General features: G+C 32.2%; 4 protein-coding genes across 4 annotated transcripts in view; 3 read left to right on the top strand and 1 right to left on the bottom strand.

Moving 5' to 3' along the window:
• The first annotated feature begins 38 nt into the window (after nt 1-38).
• LOC144836004 (uncharacterized) lies at nt 39-2,138 on the top strand. The gene is made up of 2 exons (XM_078691172.1): nt 39-132; nt 784-2,138. Exon 2 carries the CDS (start codon nt 796-798, stop codon nt 1,552-1,554), a length of 759 nt encoding a protein of 252 aa, XP_078547298.1. The 5' UTR covers nt 39-132; nt 784-795; the 3' UTR covers nt 1,555-2,138.
• A 409-nt stretch (nt 2,139-2,547) lies between these two features.
• LOC144835012 (eukaryotic translation initiation factor 5A-1-like) lies at nt 2,548-4,256 on the bottom strand. The gene is made up of 5 exons (XM_078690024.1): nt 4,122-4,256; nt 3,808-3,976; nt 3,504-3,608; nt 3,230-3,361; nt 2,548-2,845 (listed from the first exon to the last, which is right to left on the bottom strand). Exons 2-5 carry the CDS (start codon nt 3,973-3,975, stop codon nt 2,777-2,779), a joined length of 474 nt encoding a protein of 157 aa, XP_078546150.1. The 5' UTR covers nt 3,976; nt 4,122-4,256; the 3' UTR covers nt 2,548-2,776.
• A 62-nt stretch (nt 4,257-4,318) lies between these two features.
• Nucleotides 4,319-9,481, top strand: LOC144834955 (splicing factor 3B subunit 4-like). Its single transcript, XM_078689956.1, has 9 exons — nt 4,319-4,376; nt 5,042-5,125; nt 5,526-5,671; nt 6,120-6,248; nt 6,619-6,799; nt 7,249-7,374; nt 7,820-8,056; nt 8,460-8,540; nt 8,689-9,481. The coding sequence occupies exons 1-9, from the start codon at nt 4,343-4,345 to the stop codon at nt 8,763-8,765; spliced, it is 1,095 nt and encodes a 364-aa protein (XP_078546082.1). The 5' UTR covers nt 4,319-4,342; the 3' UTR covers nt 8,766-9,481.
• A 3,170-nt stretch (nt 9,482-12,651) lies between these two features.
• LOC144835961 (uncharacterized) overlaps nt 12,652-27,751 on the top strand; it is a 59,060-nt gene continuing 43,960 nt past the window's right edge. The window contains exons 1-2 of the mRNA XM_078691100.1: nt 12,652-12,852; nt 24,744-25,001. Coding sequence (XP_078547226.1) covers nt 12,770-12,852; nt 24,744-25,001 — 341 coding nt within the window. The 5' untranslated portion in view covers nt 12,652-12,769. The remainder of the gene's footprint in view (nt 12,853-24,743; nt 25,002-27,751) is intronic.

The following is a 27,751-nucleotide window of genomic DNA, read 5'->3' as shown; positions in this document are numbered from 1 at the left end:
GCTCAACCATACAAATACAATCGTTTTATAGCCCAATATTTACCTCCATGATTCAACAACATTTTTAAAGTCTCTCTTAAATCAAACTGGATATAGGGAAGCCTTTATGTCCATCTATGTGAGCATAAAAAGGTACGTTGCATTTAATTATATTTTAAAGATATTATAGTATAATGAAAACGTCCTTTCCCGAGTCTGTTTCGTTCATAAATCGTTTGTCAATCGACACGTCACTGACTAATGTTATTGTTTTTAAATACATTTTTTAAACTAAATTAAATGCGTATGCCTGGTCCCTGAATACTCTTTTAGATACAAGTAGGCATATATTACAAGGTTGTGAATTAAGAAACTGTATTCGTTTGTTCGCCTTGCAACCATTTTTAGGGTTATTTGAACACATTTCAACCCATAATACAATATGTCAATTTGTTCTCATTCTGTAAAATTTACCCTCGTCTGAGGCCTATAAAACTATACTATACAGCATAGGCTTACTGAAAAACCCCCTATATTTTTCAATAATCATGGTACATTTTTTCACGTTGTAAATAAGCTTTTTTATCAAAGTTTTCTTCCTGATTTTTTTTTCTCATCATATACCTATATACCAACAGACCATGCCTATTGAACTTGACAAAAATCGATACATTGCTGACGTCACAAAACCTTATTGAAATCTCGAGTTATTTGTATCTTCAATATGGACCGACATTTTGAAGAGCACGCCCTCTTTATGTTGCCAAGTTTTGAGCACTAATTTAGTTATTTATTATTTTGCAGATTTTGTTTGAAATGGAACCAAGTTGTACCACAAAGTACATTCTAATTTTCTTCTCAATTTATTTACGACTTGTTACTGCCATCCGTGTTTATGACGTCAGAGCCGACAGTACTTTAATTGGTAGTCAAACGGCTGTAATATCATGGGCAACAGACAACACGACGGATTCTCTCAACAACACTATAAGAGGATTTCGTATTGATGCAAACTATCTGCTATCAAGAAGAGGTAATGAGATTCTTGATCCAACCATTACAAACACTACTTTAGAGCGGTTACGCTCGGGAGTGACCTACCGAGCATGCGTAATCGTACTTACCACAAATACTTTCGGCAACGGTGAGATTACCGACAATACAGCATGTGTAAGCTTTACGACAGACTTTGTCGCTATAAATTCGTACTCTCTAACAGCAATTGGCATAGGCGTTGCTATTATTATACTATTCCTTGTGACGCAATTAATTAACCTAGTCTGCCCACGTGAAGGATCAGAAGGATTTAGTGTTCCGCCGACTGAAAGAGAAGTTGAAAAAGGAGGAAAAGATTCAAGACGAAAAAAATCACACCGCAAACAACCCGTGAAAAAAAAAGGTGGTCATGTGAATGCAACACATGGTGGTAAAAAACAAAATAGAAAGAAGAATCCAAAACAGACATCAGATTCTAAAGGAAAACGTAAAAGAGAAAATCCGAGAGAAATTAGCAGACGAACTGATTTAGATGGATCAAAGGGTGGAGGAGGCAAGCATAAAAGCGTCAAGGCATAATGAACTCTCGACAAACTGACATAGTATCATTTTCAGTTGTCATTTTGACAATTTACTTTTATTTTATAGTGTACCGAGGAAAGTCAATGCATGTCATACCTATTTACAATCATTATGATTTACACGCAATAATAAGTCGGAATAGATTATAAATAATACGTTGCATCCAATTGATTATCAATCCTTCCTTTCAACAATGTTCCACAAAGATTGATTGCCGGCTCTGGTTCCATCATCACATACATAGGAATCGGAAATCCGACTCAATCTCCTACTCCACGTGCCCATAGCCCTTTGAAAATGGAGATCAGCAGTGAAAGTGTGGTAAAAAATAACTAGAATGTATGAGGATTGTTTGCCCTTTTTGTGGAAAAACGAACCCCTGTAAAATTTCTGGTGGGCTTAATAATACGTTGCCAATTTACAAGACAATTTGTAAATGCAGTTTTAAAGAAGTATTTTTTAAATTAATAGTTAATAGCAGTGCTGCATTTATGATGATAATAACAGTACAATTTTAGTATTAAACAACAAAATTGTTTTGTACATTACTGTATATTCAGATTAAACAATTTATATTTTCGGTTTATGTTTTTTTTTCTTTTCATTGGTGAGTTTCAGATCTAACGCGATTCGTTGAATATCCGTCTTTCTGATTCGCCGTTTCTGGCATGTGACTCTGACTTTGATTCCTTCTGTGTTTGTTGTCTGGTTGAGATGGTTTGCACTATTTCTGCTGACGTAAATGAAAGTTAAGAAACCATTTTTGCGAGAAAAAAATCGCAAATAGTAACTCAATACATTCATATAGAGATACTTTATTATCAAGTCTTACGCTCTGTCTACACTAGCAAACTTGTGACAAAAAATGTGATGTGCCCATGGACATGATGAATTCATATCACTACCATATTGTTTGGGTATATCACTACCACTAGTTTGATAGTGTAGACAGGGCTTCAGTTCTATAAATATAAAGTGACACCACAGCCGTTTAGTATCTTTTATTTTTATTACTATGCTGATATCAAACCACATAACTCATTATTATGCACACATTTCAACTCTTTAATCTAATCATTATTAATTCAATATTGGTTACGTAATTATTATTATTGATTATATTAATAATTTGTTTTCATTGAGTTTGATTTAATCTATTATGTCAAATTAGGTATAATATAATCAATGTATGTCTTTTGATCTTTCATAAGTTTTTCATTCAGTCATCTGCTGCGCATGCTCTGACGCCGACGATAGCTTCTTCGTCCGATGCAGACAGGATAGTTACCTAAAAGTACACAAACAAACTTAAAACATACCGCATTAATAATTATGAGTCGAGTGTAGCCTCGAGTCGTCTCATTGGGAGAAAATTAAACATGTTCATGTTCTCGCGGCGACAACGTAAAAACTACGCCCGACGCATCTCAAGACGACTCGTCTCGTCGGAATTCAACTCAAACAGCACCAACGAGTCGACGTTTATTAGGGGCCATCGTCTACTCTAGATCATTTTACATAATTTTGTAAACCAGTCCAATTTTTGGTTTGGTAGGTTTGACAAGATTGAAAATTCAACACCAACGATAATGAGTCGAGTATAGGCCTGGCCTATCATGTTGATGGCGACAATGATAATGAATAACATTGTAACAATCATCAACCAACTTACCAGAGCCTCTCCGTTCTCGTCAAATATGTCACGTACCTCGTCACCAAGGCGACCTTCTGGTACGCGAATACTGCTGACAATTTTCCCGTTGATAAGAAGGTGGGCAAACCCGTCACTACCAATTCCAATCAACTAAAAATATTAACATTATAAAATAAATCAAAATGATCAAGAATACGATGTATAGTTGCTAGAAAAGAATACAACATTGGTGTTACCAAAACATTAGTTTTTTTTTGTTACGTAGGCCTTCATTAAAAATTAAAAAGTATACCTGGGCATTTCCTTTCTTCACGTTGGGAACTTGTATCATGCTGCTAGATGGAGCAAATTCCATGTACTTTCGTCGTGTGAAAATGTCCAAACCAACATAATTCACCTATAAATGTAACAGTAAAACGTTTTTACTTTTAAGTGTCATAAAAAAATTAAATTAAACTTTAATTAGTCGAGTCACCGACGGACGATTAATTTATTTCAGAATTGTTATTGGCTTAGGGCTCGAAATTCTGTACTAAGCTTTTTACACGACCGTACGAATGAATATTAATTAGTTCCGTTTATTAGGAAAATCTTACCTTTGCGTGTCCATGTTTCCCTGGCGCAGAAGTCGATAATTCGACAACTTTGCAGGGCCGTTTTTTGATGATTACATATCCTCCTTTTTTAAGAGAGGAACATTGAGCAGGATAGAAAGAGGCGGCACCAGAGGAAGCGTGTTCATAGTCGAAGAGATCAGATTCCATTCTATTAAAAAACAAAATAAATACATATCATAATGATAATAAGAGCCATATGCTGAGAAACAAAGATAACCTACTAATTAGTCCGTTTTCTCAATTATTAATTCATTTTAAAACGAAATTCGTAGAAAAAAAGAAGAAATATTTACCACTAGTCACAAAACAAGATGAAGAACTTTTTCGACCATGGGTCGACAGCGTTTGGTGACTGTTGTGCAATTTTTGTCGTTTTTATAACTAATAAATTGCACAACTCGTTGAAATTATTAAACTTTGTACTCACACACCCCCTCTATTGGCTGGTAAAATATTTGGAGGTTGCTGTTGAGATCATAATAAACAAACAGACAACGCTCTAAACTCGAAAAAGATGGCGGCGGGACCTCCACTTGAAAGAAACCAAGGTTTGTTTTACAGTTGGAATACGATAAAACCTAAATAAAAATAATAATATAATAGGGTAACAATGCACGACGACTAGGGTGAGGCTTAGCCTAGCTTATTTTCAAATGTATTTTAAGTGTCGCATGATGATGTACATTGTGTTGTGTACCGTCTCGTCGGCGGTGTCGTGTGTGCATGCACAGAGTGGGTCGAAAGCGAGACACTGACTAGGAGGGAGAGAGAGGCGATAAGTTCGCCTCGAAAAGGCGTGCTGCTCTGTATGTATGGCATCGATGTTAGGCCTAGACTAGACTGTATTCATAATCGTCCCCCAATATCTTTTGCTGTTCATAGAGGAGGTGTGAACCAATAGAGGCTACCACCAGTGAACATGATATATTATTTATATTTTCTTATTTAAAAAATACTTAATAATATTTATTAAATAAGATGATTAAAATAATTAATAATATTATTAGGCCTAGTAGAGGGGCCTGGACCTATAGACCATAATATATTAATTTTGTCTAGGCCTATATCACAAAATATAGCAAAATATATTTTTAAAAAGATACAAACTAATATTATTAAATGTAGGATCCAAACAACTTTGGTGGCCAACCTGGTATTTTATGAATTACAAATACTTTTAATCATGACATTAATTTTTTTTGTATAATTCAAGATGCAACGGTTTATGTCGGTGGTTTAGATGAGAAAGTGACTGAAGCACTGCTATGGGAGTTGTTTCTTCAAGCTGGTCCAGTTGGTCTGTATTTATGCTTTTTACAACAAAAAAAAAGAATCTGTTGAATTTAGGCCAATCATTTCAAATACAAAAAAAAGTGTATAGAGGGCTGCAATGGTTTTGTTAATAGCAGTTAACAGGTAAAGATGTCCTGTCTGCTAGCAGATTTTATCAGCCTGTAAATATGGTGCATATATATGTTTCTATAATTTATTTATTTAATTTAATAATATATATAAATCCAAATGCAAATTACTGGGAAATGACAATGCTGTGGATATACTATCAGTGAGTGGATCTCAAATGGAGATACAAATATACCTAAAACCAAACGATAAAGTAAAAGAGCCATAAATAAACTGCTGTACTTAATATTTCAAATAGGTATCGTATATAATACTAACGTTGATTAATTTCACAGTGAACACACACATGCCAAAGGACAGAGTGACCCAACTTCACCAAGGTTACGGCTTTGTGGAATTCATGGGTGAGGAGGATGCAGACTATGCTATTAAAGTTATGAATATGATTAAAATGTATGGCAAGCCAATCAGAGTCAATAAGGTAATTCTTTTATGATTTGATTAACATGTATGGCAAGCCAATCAGAGTCAATAAGGTAATTCTTTTATGAGTATGATTAAAATGTATGGCAAGCCAATCAGAGTGAATAAGGTAATTCTTTTATGAATATGATTAAAATGTATGGCAAGCCAATCAGAGTGAATAAGGTAATTCTTTTATGAATATGATTAAAATGTATGGCAAGCCAATCAGAGTGAATAAGGTAATTCTTTTATGAATATGATTAAAATGTATGGCAAGCCAATCAGAGTCAATAAGGTAAATTCTATCCTATCATAAAATTTGTTTATCACAGGTCTAGCAGAATCAAGTTTTGTTTGTTTGCAAGTTATTAAGTTTTGAGCCCTTTTTAAAAATCCTGGCAACCACTCATTCTAACCTGGCAACCACTCATTCTAACCTGGCAACCATTTATTCTAACCTTTAGGCGTCCGCACATCAGAAGAACCTGGATGTTGGAGCCAATATCTTCATTGGCAATCTGGATCCAGAGATTGATGAGAAACTTCTGTTTGACACCTTCAGTGCTTTTGGGGTTATTCTGCAAACACCAAAGGTATAGATATATTTGTTTTCAAAAAGAATGTTTTGTTTTCTCTCTCTTTTGTCATATCTTAATTGTTTTTAAGCAAAAGGAAAAAAAAGATGTCGATATTTAATTTGTGTTTTAAAGATTGTAAATACTGGATATATTGTTCGATGTTTTTATTTAATTGGTATATTATAAATTGTTCAACTCATAAGCCAGAGTTGGCTGCTCTTATAGTAAGCAATGTATATAAATATATTGTCATGTATTGCTTGCATGGCGAAATCAAAATGTTGATATAAAGTTTCCGGTTCCGAGAGTTTCTCAACATTTTGATCAATATACTTTGATTTTCCTCTGTTTATAAATACATATTTTTCTAACATTATTTTAAAAGATTATGCGAGATCCAGAAACGGGAAATTCTAAGGGTTACGCTTTTATAAACTTCGCCAGCTTTGATACGTCTGATGCAGCAATCGAGGCCATGAATGGACAGTATCTGTGTAACCGTGCAATCACCATCTCATATGCATTTAAAAAGGACTCCAAGGGAGAAAGGCACGGGTCAGCAGCAGGTAAAGTTATATTCATTTATTGTATGGCTCCCTCTATTAGCAATTTACTAGTAGTACAGTATATGTCAGATGTTTGCCTTAGTCTGAGATAATTGCACTTATGTTAAGTAAATGTTGAAAACACTCAAGGGCTCTAATCTTACCCTAGCTATTGGTTCAAGCTCGGTGGTCTAGAGATATGATGCCAAGCTAGTGATCTGAAGGTTGTGGGTTCGAGTTCCACTCAAGAATTTTTGTTTTCAATGTGTACTTGACATATAAATTACAAATTATCCCAACATCTGACCAATTATTTAGCTTCTTAGCACAGAGCAATTTCGCAATAATTATCAATGGGGAAAAAAATGAATTCTAACAGGCTGACCCTTTTTAAAAATTGATACACTTTTTTTTTATGTCTGCCAACTTTGATAAATATTTAATTATTGGTAATGATTTTCATGTTACAGAAAGGTTATTGGCTGCTCAGAATCCTTTATCCCAAGCCGACAGACCGCATCAACTGTTTTCAGACGCACCTCCAGTACCCGGAGGAGGAATGCAGCCCCCCATGATGCCTCCACATCATCACGACAGTAAGTATTATTACATGTTCTTTTTTATTTTGACTCGTTTTTGTTTAAGAGAATAGTAATGTGCTTGTATCCTTAGGTAAGATACTTTCCTTTTGTTGCCTTGGCAGAACAGTTTAGTACTAAAAAGGTAACTAGGTATAAAGAAGGATTAACACATTTTTATTAGCAAGATCTGGCCTGGAATTTATTATGAGACTTGAAGTAATGTTAATGTATTTATATTATATAGTGCATTCGTCTCAATTCGTTGTTACACTTTTCAGAAGAGGCACACCATGTTAGTGCTGCTTTTTTTTCTGTCCACGACAGTGGCTGTGTGTGAGCTAGTACACCGGTGTAACCCCCTACTTGTCTAATTTTAAATTATAAACAATAGCTCTACATTAATTACATACAAACCTTGTTTTTAAATGGTAAAAAAAAAATAAATTTCTTCTTATTTCAGTGAATGATCCAATGGGAATGGGCGGTCCACGTGGCTACCCCCACATGCCGATGGGTATGCCGATGCCTCCGCCAGGCATGCCTCCACCAGGAATGCCAATGCCCCCGATGTCGATGCACGGTGGCGTTCCACCTCTTATGCCACCACCCATGCTTCCAAATATGCGCCCTCCCCCTATGCCGCCTGGCATGATGCCTCCGTCATCTGGCTCTGATCGCTCAATGATGTCCAATCCTAGTAAGTATATTCATTCATACAAAATTATTAAATATATCAATTATCGCAGTGTTATCACAATCTAAATTATTGAGAAGCGACAAAATTTAAAACTATTGTTTTAAAATAAAGAATCTATTGGAACGGTAGCTTGGTGGTTAACATGCTTGCCATCCAATCCCAATTTCTCTGGTTCAATCATGGCCTAGTGCCAGGGTTGTAACTCATGACTCTTTCAACTCCTTTCCCTAAGCCACATTCCCTAAGCCTCAAATGTGACTTAGTTTATAAGCATGATAAATTATTAAATAGTATATCCATCCTGTAATTGTCGCTGTTGGATGCTTAAAACAAGAAAGAAAGTAGAAAAGATTTTGTAATATAACATTTTAGAATATAAAAGTTACATTTGTTTATTTCACAGACCGACCGCCAATGCCGCCACCACCTGGGCTTATGCCGCCACCACAGATGGGAAACAATATGTCAATGAGAAATCAATACAGTAAGATAACTTATATTTTTCTTATTAGTAAAATTCTTTTTTCAAGATACACAAACATAAATAAAGAAAAATAACCAATTCAAGTAAAAACCATTTCATAGACAAAATAATATTTGCATGTGTCATTGATCTTTTACATATTCCACAGGTGGCCCACCTGGACCTAGACCTCCACTTATGAGGACACCAATGCCACCTAGGATGAGGCAATCCTATCAAAGGTGATCCAACAGTCATGAAAGATAGAACATCAATCTAGCCCAGGATGGAACAGAAAGAGTGACCCAATATAGCCTTGCATAAAACAGCATTCCAGGAACAAGTATTTCTCACAATGAAGCCTGAAGAGCTATTTGGTGTTGCGCTTTAACAACCAGGAACTTGTATAGGCAGTCATTATGAAATATTTGCAATAAGCATAGGGACTTCTCCTAATAAGCCTAACAAGAGGATAACTGTAATACGAGTACATCTTAAAATCTTTGCCTCAGTAATGTATAAAAAAAAAGTGGTGATAGTCAGTGGCGTAACGGCTATGAGCGATCACTGGCTAAATCCAGGACCTCTAGAGCTTAAGGGGCCCAGAGCATGAACAGTTCAATGCAACTACCCAGCGTTGGAGGGCCCTCTAAACCAGGGGCCTTTGCCCTGTGCGTTATGCCACTGGATAGAGCTATCCAGTAAACATTTTTTTTAAACTGCACTGTGCTGCAGCATTTGAGTTTTTAAAAATGATTTTAATTGCCCAGTGCAGCGCCACCATGCAAAGTTTTATGCACTTTGTGTCATGTTACCCAGAATGCAATTGAACCATTGCAAACGATTACTTTGGATAGAAAGGTTAACTCCAAATTTTGGTGACAGGTTGGTTTCAAGATGTTTTTTGTCGCCAACATTTTTTATGTAAAGTATTGAAACAAATAAAGAAAAAATACAGAATATTTGCGTACTGTAGTTGTAGTATTTGTAGTACTTGTTTGCTTACCTTTACTTACCTTTTACGAGGGAAACAAAAGTGTTCTATAAATAGAAAACATCATACATACATGGCTATTATATACTATACTCATGGGTGAGGAAAAATGACCACTAAAAGCAATCATTAAAGATGTATTGTCCCTTTGACCAATTAAAAAAAAAATTTTTTTTTTTAATTTCGAAAAAAAGTGGGTCATTTTGAAGTATCATAATAGTTATTAACTTTCACCAAAAATTAGTAAAAAAAAAAATTATTTAACCGAAATACAGACATTTTTTTGTTCAAAAAATAACTTTGACTTCCAGTCAAAGTTTTCGATCAAAACATATCTCATAATGCAACGCGCTTGTTTGGCTACTCTGTATGCATAATCATAAAATTTCCTCGCGATCTGTGTGAAAACACCTTCTCAACCGCGACGACTTGTAAACAATCCTAATTAGCATCATGTATAATGCATACTCCTGGTTTGAAATCTTTGTTTACTTTCGCTTGTGATGATTTTCCAGACGAAATGTAATCAAATTAATTTACCTGTTAATTACGTAAACTTGTTTTTTTCGGCTCGAATTTTCGACCTCAAGTGAATACCTTTAATATTACTTTGATATGGCCAATTTAAATTTAGAATATTTTTTTTTTCATTTTTTGTGTTTCAAGGGACAATACATCTTTAAAGACCAAAAAATGTAGTTTCATATTTTTCCAGATAACATTTTTTTTTTTTTAAAGAAAAATGGTCATTCATTAAAAATACCATAACAATTGCATGATCACAGTTAAATTCTGTTTCGAACCCCATAGATAGGAACTACACTCTACTCCCTTGATAAAAAAAATCACCCGGTTTTTACAATTTTGGATTACATTACAGTACTTATAAACGAATGCATTTGAATAAGTGATGGTGTCCAAACCATTAAAAATAGCGCCACCTAAAATAAAGTATGTTACTCATAAAAAGTTGTCTACCGCCCACTATCGGTAGTTTTATCAATTTCCTTCCTTTCTGAACCACTCCCTTTGTTAATCTCAGCTAACTTGACGATGTTTCGATGGCGTATTTTTCTAGAATTGGATAACTTATAAATATCTCAAATTATCTGTTGTGTGTTTTGCTTTACTACCAAGGAGTATATACATATTTTCTAACATTGGGTTTATAATCATCTTTCCTTCGAAAATGGCGAGAAAACTTGGAAAATAAAAGGTCTCATATATATCGCCAATCATTATCCATTTTAGCGGCGTCCATGTTTTTAGTTTTAGCCATACAATGTGATAGGCTTGGTGAGATAGCTGAGAGACGTGTTGTTACAACAAGATATGGAACGGTACATAGTTTGCCACGTCGACAATTCTGAGCTCATATCGTGGAAATTATACAGAATTTATAAACACTATTTCTCATGGGATTATTTTATTATCACATATCAGAAAAAATGAAAATACAAGCCTCAAATATTTATTAAAAAGAATGAATATAGATATTACTCGTATCCCGTTATTACTATACCACTACCTAATTCATGACGGCTTAAATGATATTATTGTGGTTAGATTTGCCAAATTAACCCTGTGGAGATACTTTTGCACTTTTAACGAATGGAAAATACGAAATGACGATTTATTACTCATTTACTGTACTTAAGTGCGCAGGATATTAACTGTAAACAGTGGACTTAAATTGTGTCTTTAGCTAGGCCTAGGTGTACGATATATTATCTTGTGTCGCTAATATAAAAAATATTTGAATCAAAATTCGAATAGTATATAAAAGATAGTATTAATATTGTTTAATATAGGTTTTTAGTTATCTGTACTTGGCGGATATTAACTCCTTGTAATTAGCGTTGTGAAATACTGTTTGATTATATTGAAATAATAATGTTTTTCGTCTAGAATGAGCAGACTCGTGTTCAGAATCTATTTTGTGTGTTTTTGTTAATCTAAGAGGAATGCTGTTGTGCCTGAGTGATGTTGTAATGTTCGTGCCAAGAGACAACATTTAATATATACAGTAAATTACAATTTACTGGTATTCGACCGTAACGCACGACGCAAGTCATCGAAATGGCGGCGGACAGTTGTTTACTACAGCTCTATTGTTGTTTAAACACCGGTGTTAAAATGTATAGTACTGGTTTTGTTGTAGGCTATGCTACGTATTTCACGGCTTTTTCTGTACAATATAAATCTAATTTGCTGCTGTAATGTTATAGGCAACTATCCTCTACGATTTAATTGTACACGCACAAAACATGTATCTAATTTTAGGCATATGAAATGCCGGTTGTAAACAGCGCGTGAGAAGAGGCGAGGTGCGCTGATGAATGTAACAACCAGGTGCGCATTCTAATTTGCATAACTGCTGAGCGGGAGAATGCATAACAACTCCTTTTCTGTATTAGGTGGTCTTTCCGATTTACCAGGTGGCCGTACGGTATCACATGTTAACAATAAGTTAAATAACAAAAGTATCCTCATTTAGCTAAAAACGACTTTTTGACCGAGATCTAAATACTAATAGGACCGATTAATGGTTTTATTGCCACTGGCCATCTTTAAATATTAATTATTAATAGGGCCCACGCAACGTGTATATAGCAGCTACAACAAGGCTATTAAAATGTATACTGTTGTTAAAACCGTTATAAAAAAGAGGCGCTTAATATAAATCGGCCCTTTCGAGTCTTACACTAGGCCTATATTTGAAATATATGTAATCTTTATCTATTATAAAATTGTATATATGGTAGACAATATTTTCCTTAACACAATAATACTAATTAATTATCATACATATGTAATATATTAATAAATGGAACATTGTTCTATCAAACACCGAGTAAAACAACTTGAAATTTGAATATTAAAAAAAATATTATTGATAATGTAACACATGAATGAATATAATATATTATACATTATAAAAAATATATAAGTAAAAATAATGACAATGATATTTTCCCAGCATGCATGTTGTTGCAAAGCGACTGCCTGTTTTGTTCCCCGTTTTTGTATAGTTCGACCTCGCTTCTTGTTGTGTGTATTATACCGCGAAAATTTTCATATAGCCCAATCAATGACGTCAGTCTATACAACAGCACACACACAAACACAGAGCAGAGTTCTATTGCTACGAATGGTACACTACATCGATAATTGAACGACAAGCAATGTTGCTAGGAATTTAGGCTGTTTTACTTGATTAATACTGTCTTTATGAGCAGTCTAACATATCGCCGCAATGGTGCGGGAAACCAGACATCTTTGGGTTGGAAATTTACCGGATAATATACGAGAAGATAAGGTGAAAGAACAATTTAAAAGGTGAGTATGGTGGGGAGAAATCGCGAACGGGAACTACGCTGTAGGCTAGATCGTGTGATGGAATACGGCGATCCACGCTGCCTGAGCTGCCTACTCTACTTCATGCATAGATAGTACGCGAGATCATGAAGTTGTATTCGTTCATTTCGCCGTCGACGTTTTGAAAACGATCTGCTAAATTTGTATTACGTTAATCAAAATACAAGAACGCTTGGAATTATTTATGAATGTATTCTTTATATATTTTATTGAAAGTAATTTTCGTATCGGAAAAGCTATGCGAAAGATAAGCAATAATAAATTGATGTTGGAGTTTTAAAATACATTCTTATTTTTTTGCAATCACTACATACAGGTTGCAGGCCTAGATAATTTTTCTTGTTAAACGTGATTTATACCTTGGAATCTTATCTTTTAGGCTAGGCCTAGATTTATAGATGATACTGCAATTGTTTTACAGTCGCAAATGATTTAGTTTATTAGTAGTAGGTTAGGCAGATTTTATTTAATAATAAAATAAAAAGAAAACAATTTAAAAAAAATGTTTTCAGTTCATCATATTTTCTACTTAAAAATGGGATACTGTAGATACAAAATGTGTGACTTAATTTGTATTATAAAGTTCACCAAATTATACAAATGATTTGGTAAAAAAACATCTGAGAAAAGGATGTACAACTATGGATTTTATTTATAGTCTTTCATTTAGAAAAGATTGATATTCCAAATGATTTGATTCATTCACTTTTTTTATTTGTTTTTTTTATGGGGTTTGGTTTTTAAAAAAAAATAGATTTTCAGTGTTTAGCAATACCCCTCTACATACATCTTTTTAGGGATAAAAAATATTTTTTTTAAATGAGTTAAAATGCTGTATTTACATTAGAACTTATGAGTTCTATTTTGCTTCTGACCACTTTGACCATTCAAGTACACACCATCCATTTACTAACAGGCTGAACATCTACAATCCATTACTATAGATAGGTGGTTACAACCATTAGCTCTGTTAAAATGTTATTAGTAGTAACACATCGCCGGTATCATGTAATGGATAATCCATTAACATGTTCATCGGCAAATGCTTTTATTTTTCAAATATTGTTTCACTTGTCAATTGATAATGTTCATAAACTTTAATAGAAATGTTTCAGACAATTCTATAATTAGATTTAACTATCAGTAAAACCAAAAACATTTTAACTATAAATCTATCTTTAAATATAGTATTTTTAAACTAAACACCAATGTAATTTTGTAACTAAAATATATTATTTTGATGAATTATTTTAAAAAAACTAAATATACAGTAAGTACTTTTTTCTTTATTATTTATTAACAATTTTTAATATTATTTGTTAAATATTTTAAACTAATGTCTTCAAATCTTTTTTTTCTAGATAAAAAAAAAATGAAAATTTCATTACTTGATAAACACTATAGTATTCTTTTCACCATAGAAGAATAGAACATAATAAAATAAAAAATATTAACAATAAAATATATTTATACTTTAAATTTTAAGAATAACTTTATTATGAAATATTTTATACCTTCAAAATATAGATATAGATTAATAACACTTATTGAGAATTTACGAATGAAAACACATTTACAATTTATCGTTCGGCAAATCCTAGGCTCTTCCTTTGATTATAATTTACATAATTACAATCTGGATTTAATCAATAATTTGCATAAATTCATGATTTACTATCTAATAATTTATCCTGTTTTTGACAACAGCACTTGATAAAGATTAAGACATATATAATTTATGTTCTTATTTTTCCCCAAACACAATTTAGAGAATTATATTTCAAGGTAATGTTGTTTACCAATTTCCAATCAAGAGAAAAAAAATTGGATGCGTTTTTCTAATTTAACAGAAATAATGGACCTGTGATCGTGAATAATGGTGAATACTATAGTATTAGTACATTCATTAGTGACCGATATGATTCCCTTTCATGGCTTCTGCACTTGCATTGGCTAATTAGGTTTAATAAGAATTACTGCGGTTTTTTTTATAGTTAATGTTTGGAGTGGTCAGTTTTGTCCAGGGTAGTCCAACTCTGACCCATCAAGTACTGCAATGTAATTAGTGAATGAGGCTATGGTTTTAAATCTAATTACTGCATTGTTATTGTCACTTGGCATGCAAGCCCATTTTTTCAAGGAAAAAAAAAACCACATTTTTATTGACTTATTATAGTTTTATTTATAATAACCAAAATGATCACTGTACAGTCTTTGGATCCAGTTCTAGTATACTTAGTATGATTTATGATGTAAAAAAATATAAAATAATATCTAGTACAGTATATAGATAATAATATCTTAAATAAAATCTAATATTGAAGCATAGCAAAATGCATACAATCCCCAGTGGTTAATATTCTGTAAACTAAAGTAATTGGATTGTGTTTTTCTTTTGCAAAATTATTAATGTAACTTTGAATTTATTCATACTGTTTGATTTGATTTGATTTATTCAATATCGGCTCATTACAATTACAACAGAATACATAAAAATACAAAAAGAAACAAAAAGCCAGGATTGTCAAAAGCGAACCCAATCACTGTTTAAAGACTTTCCTTTAACAGAAATAAAATATAATATAGTAACTGTACAGTAGTTTACGCAACAAATGTTACCATAATGATACTGTACCAATCTTTTCCCTGTTAAAAATTCAGTATTGTAAATACAGGTACTGTACTGATACTACAGTAGTTTAATCATATTCAAATAACATTCTTCCCCTGCACTGTATTTTACAGTATAGAGTGCCAACCCTTGCCAAATTTTACAGTTAGGAAATATATTACAAAAAGATACAGGTACCTTTATTTTCAATTTAAAATTTGTTGTTATCAAGTCAAACTTAGTAGCAATATGAAATAATATTTGGAGACATTTTTTGGCAAAAATAATGTAACTTTGTTGAACACAATTTTCAATTACAAGTACTGTACTGTGTACAGCAGATTACAGTACATTTTACAATAAATTTTAAATTGGTTTATATCAAGGCAAACATTAACAATGAAATGACACAGTTAAGTCATTTGTTTGGAAAAAATAATGTAACTTTGTGAACACAATTTTCATTTACTGTATAAAAATACTGTGTGTAGATTGCAGTAAATATTTTTTATTTGCCTTTGCAGACTTACATTTAAGGTGATCTATGCCAATAATATCATTCATCCTGTTTTACTTACTTAATTTAATTAATTAATTCAATGTCCATCCAGTCGAAAAATTAGTCACATGTACGGTAGTTTAGTAATATCACGAGTAGTCCTATGACGCGAGCATATTCTTTCAATTCAAAACAAGTTTCTGTTTTTAAAAAGCACAAAATTGCAATTTTGACAACTTTTTTAATAGTGAGCATTGTTATACTGTATTTAGCCCTCTCTATTCTTACCTGTATATTAAAGCTATTAATACTGTGTTTTACGAAAAGACTGTTTTGAATATTTTACTGATTTTTATTAATTGTTTAGATCTGAGTAAAAGCCTTGTGCTAAACAGCATCACATCCTTCCTGCATTTCTGGAAACTATTTATTTTAAATTAACAAGTTAAAAGATTGCACAAATTTAGACCTTGCATTATTTTTTACAAACAATATATATAATATCAAATTATAAATTTTAATTTTTTATTATCAATGAGATGTGATAGCAATTCATATAATAACAAACATCTACGACAACAAACCAATTCAATATTGTTGCATTCGTCCTTTCTGCTTCGTAAATATTAACAGAAAAAATTAATACTTACATAATATAACTATTGATTATAGATAATTTTCTAAACTTTAATTGCATTTGCAAACCTTGACATTTTCGCAAGTCAGAATTATTACTTTCTTACTGTTGATTTTATTTTCTAGATCGAAATAAATAAATTATTGAAACATTAAGCTGTCTAATTCAATTCAATAATTCAATTAAATTTCTATATTGACACTGATGCCATCGAGGGATCTGCTTAAGTTCAATATTAATAAAGAAAGATTGAAAACAATTGTTGTTTATTATAAAATCTAAAAATCTTCAGTCAGGGCTTGATTTTTTTACTAGCCCAGTATACAATACAATGGCTAGTAAAAACTGCACGGGGCTAGCATATTCTGACAGTCAAAGTAAATCAACTTAAATGTTTATTAGATGCCTATAGGGAAAAAAAGGGGCCCAACAAAAGTACAGTACTGTATGGTAGTAGAACTAGTAGTGTTCAAGAATATAATTTGGCCCTATATAACTTATGCAAACTGTCAAAGACTGGGCCGCTTACAAAATGGCATATGGTCTAGTGAAATATATAGTTAAAGTTCCTACAGTAGCCCAGTGGACTAGTATACAAACAAAAATGGAGCCCTGTCAGTGGTTGGTATAATAATGTAATTTTGTTTATTAGTTTTAAACATTACTGTATGACTCATCACAGTAAACAAATGCATACATTAAATATTAAATCATTTGATCATAAATTGTTTAATGAAATCAACCAATCATTTTTTTTTCTTAATAAATCATTCATATAATTATGAAATAAGTCAATGTTAATTTTTTGGTTGATGATATGATACTGTAGATTTGTTGAGGTCTCAACTTGTGAATGAAATGTAAACAGACTTAATAAAAATAGAGGGCGCTATGTTTTTATTACAATAAAAGAACCGAAACATAGAGGGCATTATTATTTAACTTCGAACAAAGAATAACTTTTTTTTTCTTCTTTCGGCCATCTGTGACATTTTTATGCAGCAGCTGTAAGTGTAAGCTTTTCTATGCTTAGTTTTAAAGTTGTTGCAGTTGGCCGATTTGAATCGTAGTCGTCGTGATCGCCCGTTCTCCTCAATTCAAGATCAATTTTTAGTCAAGCATCACTTGCAAAACGTTAACAACTTTTCATAACGCAGATGATGAGTTAATGCTATAACATGATATTATCACAAGTTACATTTTCATTCATATTAAACTGTTCTACGATACCAGATGTACAAGGAAAATTTATTGCAATTTTTAAAAAAATTAAAAATTTGAAAGATGTTAAAAAAAAAAGAATTTTATAATATAAAATATTTTATGTATAAAACATCAATATTCACATTATTCAAACTTAATGTTAAATTTACAATTTAAATTATCTAAAACACATCAAACACTGTCAGAAATGAGAACCTGTAGTCGTGCGGGGATGAAATTGACATGAATCTGCATTTGATTGAATTTCAATGATTTTGAAAAGTCTGTATGATAGCCAGCTATAGTTGTAGTTATAGTCTTTGTTGACTGTAGCTATATAATTACAAACAAAGTACAGTAAATCAACTTAATTAAATGTTTAATTGTGTGTAAAGCTCTGTCTACACTATCAAAGTTTATGTGACAAAAAGAAATGTGATGTGCCCATATATCGACATGATGATGTCATATCATCATATTTGGGCATATCACTTTCATATTTGCACACATCACACTTTTTTTTGTAGAATTCTAAAATTCAGTCTTAGTTACAGGTAATTTAATGTTGCATCCAAAACATATTTTGTTTTAACTTTCTGTTGGTTAATTTTCTGCCACATTCCCACACAAAGTATGTAAATGTCACTCATCTGAATTTTGATGATTTACGCGTTGAACATAAAACAGAACATATGTTGTCTGTATTTAAATTTATAAAATTGTTTACTGGTTTGGTTCTACTTGAGTCCCTATGGTTTAGCTACCCTGAAAAAACAGTATCATTGAAGAACATTGGATGTGACATTGGCTGATATTTCTATTATACTTACACCCTCTGTTTTGTACATTAATTGATGCAATGACCTTTACAATTCTTGTGGTTAAACATACTATACATTTCTATTGACTGAAAATAATTATATAAATTTTCAATATTGAAAACAAAACAGAGGGTGTAACAACATCATGTGTATGAGTTCAATGTCAACATAATGGAATACATTTGGTTAAGTTGTTTCTCTATACATACATCCACCGCAGATTATTTTCACTGCAGTTTGAATAAGATTTTTATTTTTAAAATGTAATGTATTCAACACAATAGGTATATACAAAAATAGTATTGATAAACTTCGCAAACCTAAAAAAAAAACTCCCATTGAACCAACATATAATTTATTGAATCATTTGCTGGGTTTAGCAATACAGGTTTGCGGGGTTTAGCAATATGGGTTTGCGGGGTTTAGCGATACGGGTTTGCGGGGTTTAGTAATACAGGTTTGCGTGGTTTAGCATTACTCATAGAATAGCCTATACTGAACATGAACATTTAATAATGAGAAACTACTGTATGCTTTCAAACTTTGTGACAAAAAAGTGTGATGTTCCCATAATGGACACAATGATGTCGTATCACTTCCATAGTGTAGACAAAACTTAGGCTCGGGCAGTAGTGCTTTTTCTAGTCATGTGAGCGAAATCCTACGACTGCAATATAGTGAAGCACCAAGCCACAGTGCCATTAACTCTGTTCATAAATTAAATTTTAGATACTAATGGCTAATTAATTGAACGTATAAATGCCACACCCGTAGAGTTGATTATTACAACACAAAGCATCGTCGTTGCCAATTTACTTCTCGTCCATTAGCTACTAATTTGCATATGTTGTGTCATCATTTCTTACATATTCAAATCAAATTCAATATTAAATTCATATAATTTTAGAAAATCTGATTTATTTTTACATGCAAATAAATCTGTTAAAAAAAAATCACAGATTTTTTGAATAAAATGTGAAATTTAAATGATTAATATTAAATTAAAACTGGAAAAAATACTAAATAAATATAAAAATATAACTACTGTAGCCTACAATTCTGCTGGTCTTAATAAATATTGGCCGAGAAAATCAGTTTTAACTAAAAAAACATCAATAGGAAGATCTTTATCATGATTCCAAGATAGCTACAAACAATAAAAATTTAAAAATAGCATTTAAAAAAAAATAGTGGGTATCTTATATCTTGGATTGAATTTTGATACAAATATCTAGATAGAATATTTCAGAATAAAAAATGCAGAGGTTGCACACCACAAAAACGTTTGTTTCTAATCATTAAAAACAGCCATCATGGAAAATAAAAGTGATCAAGTTATTTCATATTTGTGCAATAATTTTCTATGTCTTCTGTTAGACTGCTTATGGCAGGCCAAGGTCGATTTGTAATGATATATGCCATGGAGATGATGGCATGATGTTATTCAGAGCTGATGTTAAAGATTTTGAATAAATGCATGAATTAAGGCTAGGGAATGATGTGTATTTTCTAATAGGCAATTTAAATTAGTTTTTTTACCATAGGGATAGTGAGAATTCTCCACTGCATTTATTTGGCTGCGATGCTCTCTATATCATTAACAATGTAAAAATCTCTTGGGTTGCTTGGATGCAATTTTGTTGTATGTAATTTTATTTACTTTACTTTTTCGCCTGGATTTGTCCAGGGGCGTTGCATTAAAGGGCGTTGCCTACAGTAGATTTATTTCGTGCCTGTGTTACAGTACCTGGATAAACCGAATTTCTGAGGATAGAACATACATAACTCATCTAGGTCAGATGTTTCACCCTACTCTGATGTACTGTACTTGTATGTACTGATGAATAAAAAAAAAATCTTGTGTAGACACAAACTCTTCAGGTCACTAGTCTGATCTCTTCTATACCACTGAGTTTTATTCCAAAAGGGCAAGAACCACAAATATAGTTGCCATATTCTTGTTAAAGCACAGTGAAGTTTTTAGAATATTAAATTGTCAATCTGCAAGCAGCAATAATACCTCGCATTAATCAATCTGCCTCAGTGCCTGTGTTTAAACATTGTGAACAATTTCAAAAAGCTACTACTAATAAAAAAAGACATTGAATAAACTCACTGCATTTACCAACAGGTTTTTACTGTAATTTAGCCAATTATTTATTTGTTCCCCTTGAAAATTGGACAAGGGTGGGGTCAGTTTAGTATTAATCACACTTCCTAGAAAGGAGTGAGGCAGATTAATTGAGTTTTAACACTTCAATTCTTCACAATTTGAGATGTCAAAACTATTGTATGCAGACACTTGATTTAAATCCTTATATTTTACTGGTTCTTTTGTGTTTTATTCTCACTTAGCATCTACACCTTCAGCTTTTAACGATCTTGTAATTACATTTATCTTTCTTTATCGTTCTTAATTTCGCAGAGTATGATAACTAAAGAAACAACTCTGTAAACACTTAATAGTCATTGTATCCTATTGTGATCAACAATAGAGAATTCTTGTTTATGATGACTTGAACAAGAACTTTTCTTAGAAGTGAAATAAACATGTCCGACTGTACTATTTGAAAGTGGTATTATGCAGTCCTATTTTGTGCTATTATATTATACTTTAATCACAAACTGCTTATAAAGGTTTGAATCTATTTGTGGATTTCAAGATAATTTAGATATAGCCTACTTTTCAATGCAGTTATACCTACCAGATGGGAAAGCTCAAATGATTGACCCACTGTACTCAAAGGCTAAATCTTTTTCATAATTTAAAGTTTATATTATAATATTTGAATATGTTTTTTGCAAGTATTGATTGATTGAGAAAACACTCGAGTACTGTATATTAAATAGAAATTCTTTTATTTTTTAAATTTAAAAATAACTATAATATACTAATATGAATATAAAAAAACTCTAAAAAAGTGAGGCAAACCTCAGATTTTTATTTTAAATTTTATTTGTTCAATTTTCAATGTTCGGATTATATTAGAAGAGAACCTACTGTAACCTTTTTAGTACAACTGTAAGGTTACTTCACAATACACCTTGTATTTTGTATTCTGTACCATGGTGGTCTATTGTTAATAAAAATAGACTTACCATGTGCATGTTAGCTGTTTATAGTTGACCAACAAAAAAATAAATGTTTATGCCTAATAGTCATAGCATCAATTTATATTTTTACCACAAATTTAACATTAGTAATAGTTACAAATTATTATTCCGTCTCTATTCATTACAAATCCTGAACATAAATAAGTTGCTTTTATATTTTCCCACAAACGTGGAGGTTATGAATTAGTTAGTCAATGGCCCGTGAATTTTCAGTCTACTGTTTTGGAAGCGTTATTCACTAGCCTAACCACATCATGGCTTGGACAACTGAGTTGGAAGGTTGCCATCTTTTGAAATGGGTCAATTTTACTTGCCTAGTAAGCTGATTACCTTCGAACAAAAGATAGACTCAAACATGTTGTTTTTTATGCATTTTTCCGCTGATCCGGACAATTAAAACGCACGAAACAAAATGAATTAAACAGTTGATATAGTTTGGTTTTAAATGCAACCTTGGATTCCATTATTGCATGGTTTTAAGTTTAATATATCATATGATTTTTGGAAAAACTGTCTGTGTTTTGCTGATATCCGTTTGAATGCAAACTTAGCTATGATGTGGCAGTTTAGGGATCAGCTCAGAAAATCATCCAATTCGTAGTTTCTTTATAACTGTACAGCATTATTATGTAAATAGCATTGAAAAATATAATGGAGCTTATTGATTCGGAAGACAATGCTGTAACTATGGTGGTAGGAAATAATACAATGTTGGTAATAGAAATAACATATCATAACGTTTTCTTTGCTCTTCTAAAAATAGCAGTTTTCCCATAAACATATTTCATTTTGATAATGAATGACAATGCATATAGCCAATATAACATTACCATTATCCATACAGTAAGATAGAAAACACAGTAACGGATAAAATGGTAAAATCATTTGAAATTGATTTAAAAAAAAAAGTTATAAAATGATAATTTTAAATACAAGTTATTAAGCTCTGTTTACACTATCAAACTACAGTAATTTGACAAAAAAGTGTGATATGCTCAAATATGGTAGTGATATGCCCAAATACGGTTGTGATGTGACATCATCATGTCCATATATGGGCACATCACAAAAAGTTTGATAGTTTAGACATAGCTTTACTATTGATTGGTCAGGAAAATGGCTTTTATTTAGAAATCCAAACCCTTTTCATTTATTATACCTAATAATTTTGAAACGTTTGGCCTTGCACTGAAATTCGAACAGTGCAATGGACAGGAACAAAAAGATTTGATATGATTGGTAGTTATTGGATGGAATCGGCAACAAATGTACGTCTAATTAGAATTATATTATTATTGATTAATAATTGTATAATGATATTTGGTTATTTTATACGTGTTACAATAATAGGCATTCCAGAATATTGTAATTAATCTATATTGAGAGTGTTAGAACAAAAGCGTTCAGAAAACTACAATATGAACTCAAACACTGAGTCTCAAGAAATACAATAAACTGACATTACAAATTTAGTAATAAAATGATAACAATTTATACTATAGTAATTACGGTATTTAAAATAACAGCAACACAAAACGTAAAAATCAACAACAAAAAAACATTGCAATTCGTAATTTTTTTTCGGAAATATGCTTTGTATAGTCAACTCAAAAGTTAAAGAACAAAAAAACCTTTAAAATCAATGCAATTCATAAAATATGTTTTTTTAAACGAAATACTGTTTTTACGGTTTTTGTATTATAAGTAAACTATATTCATGTGTTAATGTTATGGAATTATTGATGTACAGTACTGTACATGAATTTGAAATCACATTTCAAGAATTATGTGCATAAAAATTATACAGCAACATGAAAAATACGCATTTGATGAACTTTGACCGTAGCAACGTTTGAATATTACACTATTAACATTTTAGTCATTGGCATATGCTGTTTGATTGAATATTTAATGGAGGCTATGCTGTTGTTTAATATTATGCCACAGATGGCCTTTCAAGCTGACGTAAATCTATTCTCTTGAGCTGATGTTAATTTCCGTTGAGAGAATGACTAGCTTTGTAACCGCCATAATAAGGCCAACTGGAAGGTTGTATTTTAGGATTTGAAATGATTCAACTAACATTTTTTTTTACTAGATGGAAGGAAATTATAGTTCAATCTTTATCAAACCAACTTTAGGCCAACAAATATTGAGGTATTTTTGTCATAGAAAACAAAAAAACATAAAAATGAACAAAACAGAAGGCAGCTGAAGACTAAAATATTCTGAATACAGAGTACTATATTATACAATATTTAAAAGGCATAAGCTCCGTCTACACTATCAAACTTTATGTGACAACAAAGTGTGATGTACCCATATATGGACATGATGATGCAAGATGTCATATCACTACCATATTTGGGCACGTCACACTTTTTTTGTCAAACAAGTTTGACAGTGTAGACAGAGCGTTAAAAACATGAAACAGTTGGTTTCATACTCCAAATTTTTGTTTGGATAGGAACATGTTATTTACCATACAAAACATGAAAATGATATTGTAAAAGTTTAGGTGTTTGTTATGAAAAAATAAAATACTTGAAGCAATTCTTGCAATTCAACAAATAAAATTAAAAAATTACTTTATGTTGACTTTGTAATATTGAAATTAATAGTTTTTATTATCAAATTTTTAGTAGAACCAGTAAATAAAGGCTTTTTTTTTGCAATGGTTTTGACTCAAAATAGACATACGATGGAATTGTTTTTAATTATACAAAAAAAAGGAATTTACATAATTGAAAAAAACAATTTTTAATGCAGTCCAATACAAAATAATGGAAATTCTAAATTTGTTTGTACATATACAGTACACATGACCAATGGCTTTACATCCCATCTGAAGGATTAGGCAATAGAAGTAAAAAAGGATAATTTAATCATACAACACAGACAGATCTTGAACCATTGCCTCTTAGTTACATAAGTTAAATTATAATTTTCCAACTTGATATTTTTCAGATATGGAAGAGTTGAGAATGTTAAAATTTTAACCAAGAGAGACTCTGATGGTAGCCCTACCGCTTTAGTTGACTTTTTGGATATAAATAGCGCCACCAAGGCTCACGATGCTGTTATCAAACTAGGTGATCGTGATTTACGAATAGAATACAACAATCCAGACCGTTCGCCCAACTCATTAATACCTGATGAGTCGACGGCAGCACGTCATCGGGATTACGAGAGTCGCCATGCACGGTACGAACGTCGCAGTGAAGGGTAAGTTACGGTGGTTGATACGTAGACAGTTGAATGAGAAGCTTTTTACCACCACCACCACCCTCTGTGTTTTATATCGTGATGTGCAAATGTACCTGCACGCTATCATGTACTTCCTATAGCACTGGGAAAGCCCTTTCCCATGCCGAAACGGGAAACTATGTTTAGCATTCCCACGATTGTATTGTTACCATTTTTTTAGCATGAGTTGTTGTCTAACCTTGTTTCCATGTTAACTACACACACGTTGTCTGGGACAACTCAACATGGACACTTTGTTGCACTCGGAATTGAACTATGACCTTTAACTTTTTTTTTATAAAAATGTGTCACATACTGTAGCATTAGTGTACTGTAACTAAAAACACAAGTAATCCAAACTTTATACATAAACTTCTTTTAGCTGTTCTATGGATTTATATCGGATTTTTAACATGTTCTTTTGAATGGTATATTGTGCTATAGCAATAAGCAGAAACTGCAAATTAGTATTTTCTTAGTAACTTTTGAGTACCATATTCTTTGTCCAAAACGCAATTCTTACACCGAGGCATTCTATATCCGGATTTAATAGTGCTTCTGAAACTGGTGCTTGGAATTTTAGGTTCAGAATATGTAATCGTTGGAAATATTATGCAGGTTGAGTATAAATAGGGTGCCGGGCTTTAGACACATACTGGATATAATGTAGGCGCACTGCAACTCAATATTGGAAATATGACCAATTGGAATTATTCTCGGATTATACCCTCCTAAAGGATTAATATGGATTATTAAACAGTGTGCAGGGCGCACTGACATTCTCCATTGGATTATTATACAGGGTGCAGGGCGCACTGACATTCTCCATTGGATTATTATACTGGGTGCAGGGCACACTTTTCTATCTTGGATTATATACGGTATGCAAGGTGTACTGTAATTCTGGGATTATTATACAGTGTACTATGCATTCTTGGATTATTATACACAGTACAGGGCACATAAACTATCGGATACTTATACTGGGTAGAGGTCAAACAATACCTGGTGCGGGGTACAAAATACTGGAAATTACCTGGTGCGGGGTACAAAATACTGGAAATTACCTGGTGCAGAGAACAAGACACAATATACTGGAAAATACCTGGTGCCGGGCACAATCTACTTGAAAATAATCTGTGCATGTCGCAATCTACTGGAAAATACCTGGTGCAGGCCACAATATACTGGATAATACCCGGTGCAGGGAACAATCTATTGGAGAGTACCTGGTCCATGGCACAATATACCGGAAAATACCCGGCGCAGGGAACAATCTACTGGATTATACCCGGTGCAGGGAACACTTTACTAGATTATACCCGGTGCAGGGAATAATCTACTGGATTATAACCCGGTGCAGGGAACATTTTATTCCTGCTGCAAGGCAAAGTCTATAGGAAAAAAATATTGTACAGTACCTTGTGCGCCACAGGAAAACAATCTATGGAATATATTGCTGTTATCTTTAAATGGATTTTTACGAGACTTCACTAATTCCAGAAACCATATATAAATCCCTTATCAGAGATTAATTTTGATTTTAACCTTTGACCTATAGATTTAATTACTGTATGCACTCTCTACCCACATGGAATCGGAATCCCTATGGATTATGGATTATTAAGTCTAATCCCATAAGATGTTATTAATGGATCTTTATCCTATTTTTAGTTAAACTGTTACGGTCTGTTTTGGTTTGTAATATTCACATTATTTTTCATATCTGAATATTTCAATTTAATAAAGAAAGACATTAAACTGACATTGAACTGTGATGATGTGACCATTTATTCTAAAATACAAGAAATATTTATTGAGAAAAAAAAGTTTATTGTATGTCAATGGTTCCTCAAAATCAGTAAAATGCAATTCATTCACTATTTTTAATAGAGAGGTATTAAAGCCCAGGTATAGACATGAATTTTAAATATGATATCTGGTTAAATGTACTCACAATCACAACGAAAAAAACATGAATTTACTTTTTAAATGCAAAATACAACATTTTGCAAAATTCTGCCATATTAAAGCCAGACAGACTTTTTTTCAGTAGTTAGGTAGTTTAACCAATGTAATGTTATATCCGGTGACACCCTACTGTAGAAAGTGAAAAAAAATGCAAAAACTTTTGGTGGTTATACAGTGGATAATTTTTGCTGTAGCTTGAAAATAAAAATCTGAATTGTTTGCCCGCAGCTGACCTTAATATATAATTGAATAATAATGTTGCAAATGTAAAATAATTATTGATTATTTAAGGAGAAATAAAGATTGTTCAAAGTTTAAAAGGAAACAGAAATCTAGTACTTGCATGCAAATGATATCAGACAGATATGGTATCGTAAAAAAATAGATCGCCAACTGCAGTGTTCCATTTCATGAATACGAACATTTTCAATTAATATGTGAAATATACCCAATAGTAGTAGTCGGAATATTTTCATGAAAATTATACCGGATAGCAATCGCATCATTACATCTATCACGTGAACTACTGCATATAGATCATTTATTACCGAGAGATTACTTCACTGACGAGTTTAATTTATTCTACGCAGGGTACGAATAATTCAGAGAAAACAAATTTCACGCTACCCTGGGAAAGTTAGAATTTTAATCCGACAGTATTTATTACGCGGTGACTGTATTTATTATGAAACTCGTCGCGAAAACATGTTTTAATCATTTAATTTTAATGTATTATAAGAAGGATAACTTAATGTTTA

Source organism: Antedon bifida, chromosome 2, assembly GCF_963402885.1.
Source record: "Antedon bifida chromosome 2, ecAntBifi1.1, whole genome shotgun sequence".
Classification (NCBI taxonomy): domain Eukaryota; kingdom Metazoa; phylum Echinodermata; class Crinoidea; order Comatulida; family Antedonidae; genus Antedon; species Antedon bifida.
This window is presented reverse-complemented; position numbering and strand designations above follow the sequence as displayed.

Coding starts and splice junctions, on each gene's coding strand:
- LOC144834955 (XM_078689956.1), top strand. CDS start 4,343: ATGGCGGCGGGACCTCCACTTGAAAGAAACCAAG. Junction 4,377..5,041: donor TCCACTTGAAAGAAACCAAG/GTTTGTTTTACA, acceptor GTATAATTCAAG/ATGCAACGGTTTATGTCGGT. Junction 8,057..8,459: donor CTCAATGATGTCCAATCCTA/GTAAGTATATTC, acceptor TTTATTTCACAG/ACCGACCGCCAATGCCGCCA.
- LOC144836004 (XM_078691172.1), top strand. CDS start 796: ATGGAACCAAGTTGTACCACAAAGTACATTCTAATTTTCTTCTCAATT.
- LOC144835012 (XM_078690024.1), bottom strand. CDS start 3,975: ATGGAATCTGATCTCTTCGACTATGAACACGCTTCCTCTGGTGCCGCC. Junction 3,609..3,807: donor GGAAACATGGACACGCAAAG/GTAAGATTTTCC, acceptor TTACATTTATAG/GTGAATTATGTTGGTTTGGA. Junction 2,846..3,229: donor ACGAGAACGGAGAGGCTCTG/GTAAGTTGGTTG, acceptor GTGTACTTTTAG/GTAACTATCCTGTCTGCATC.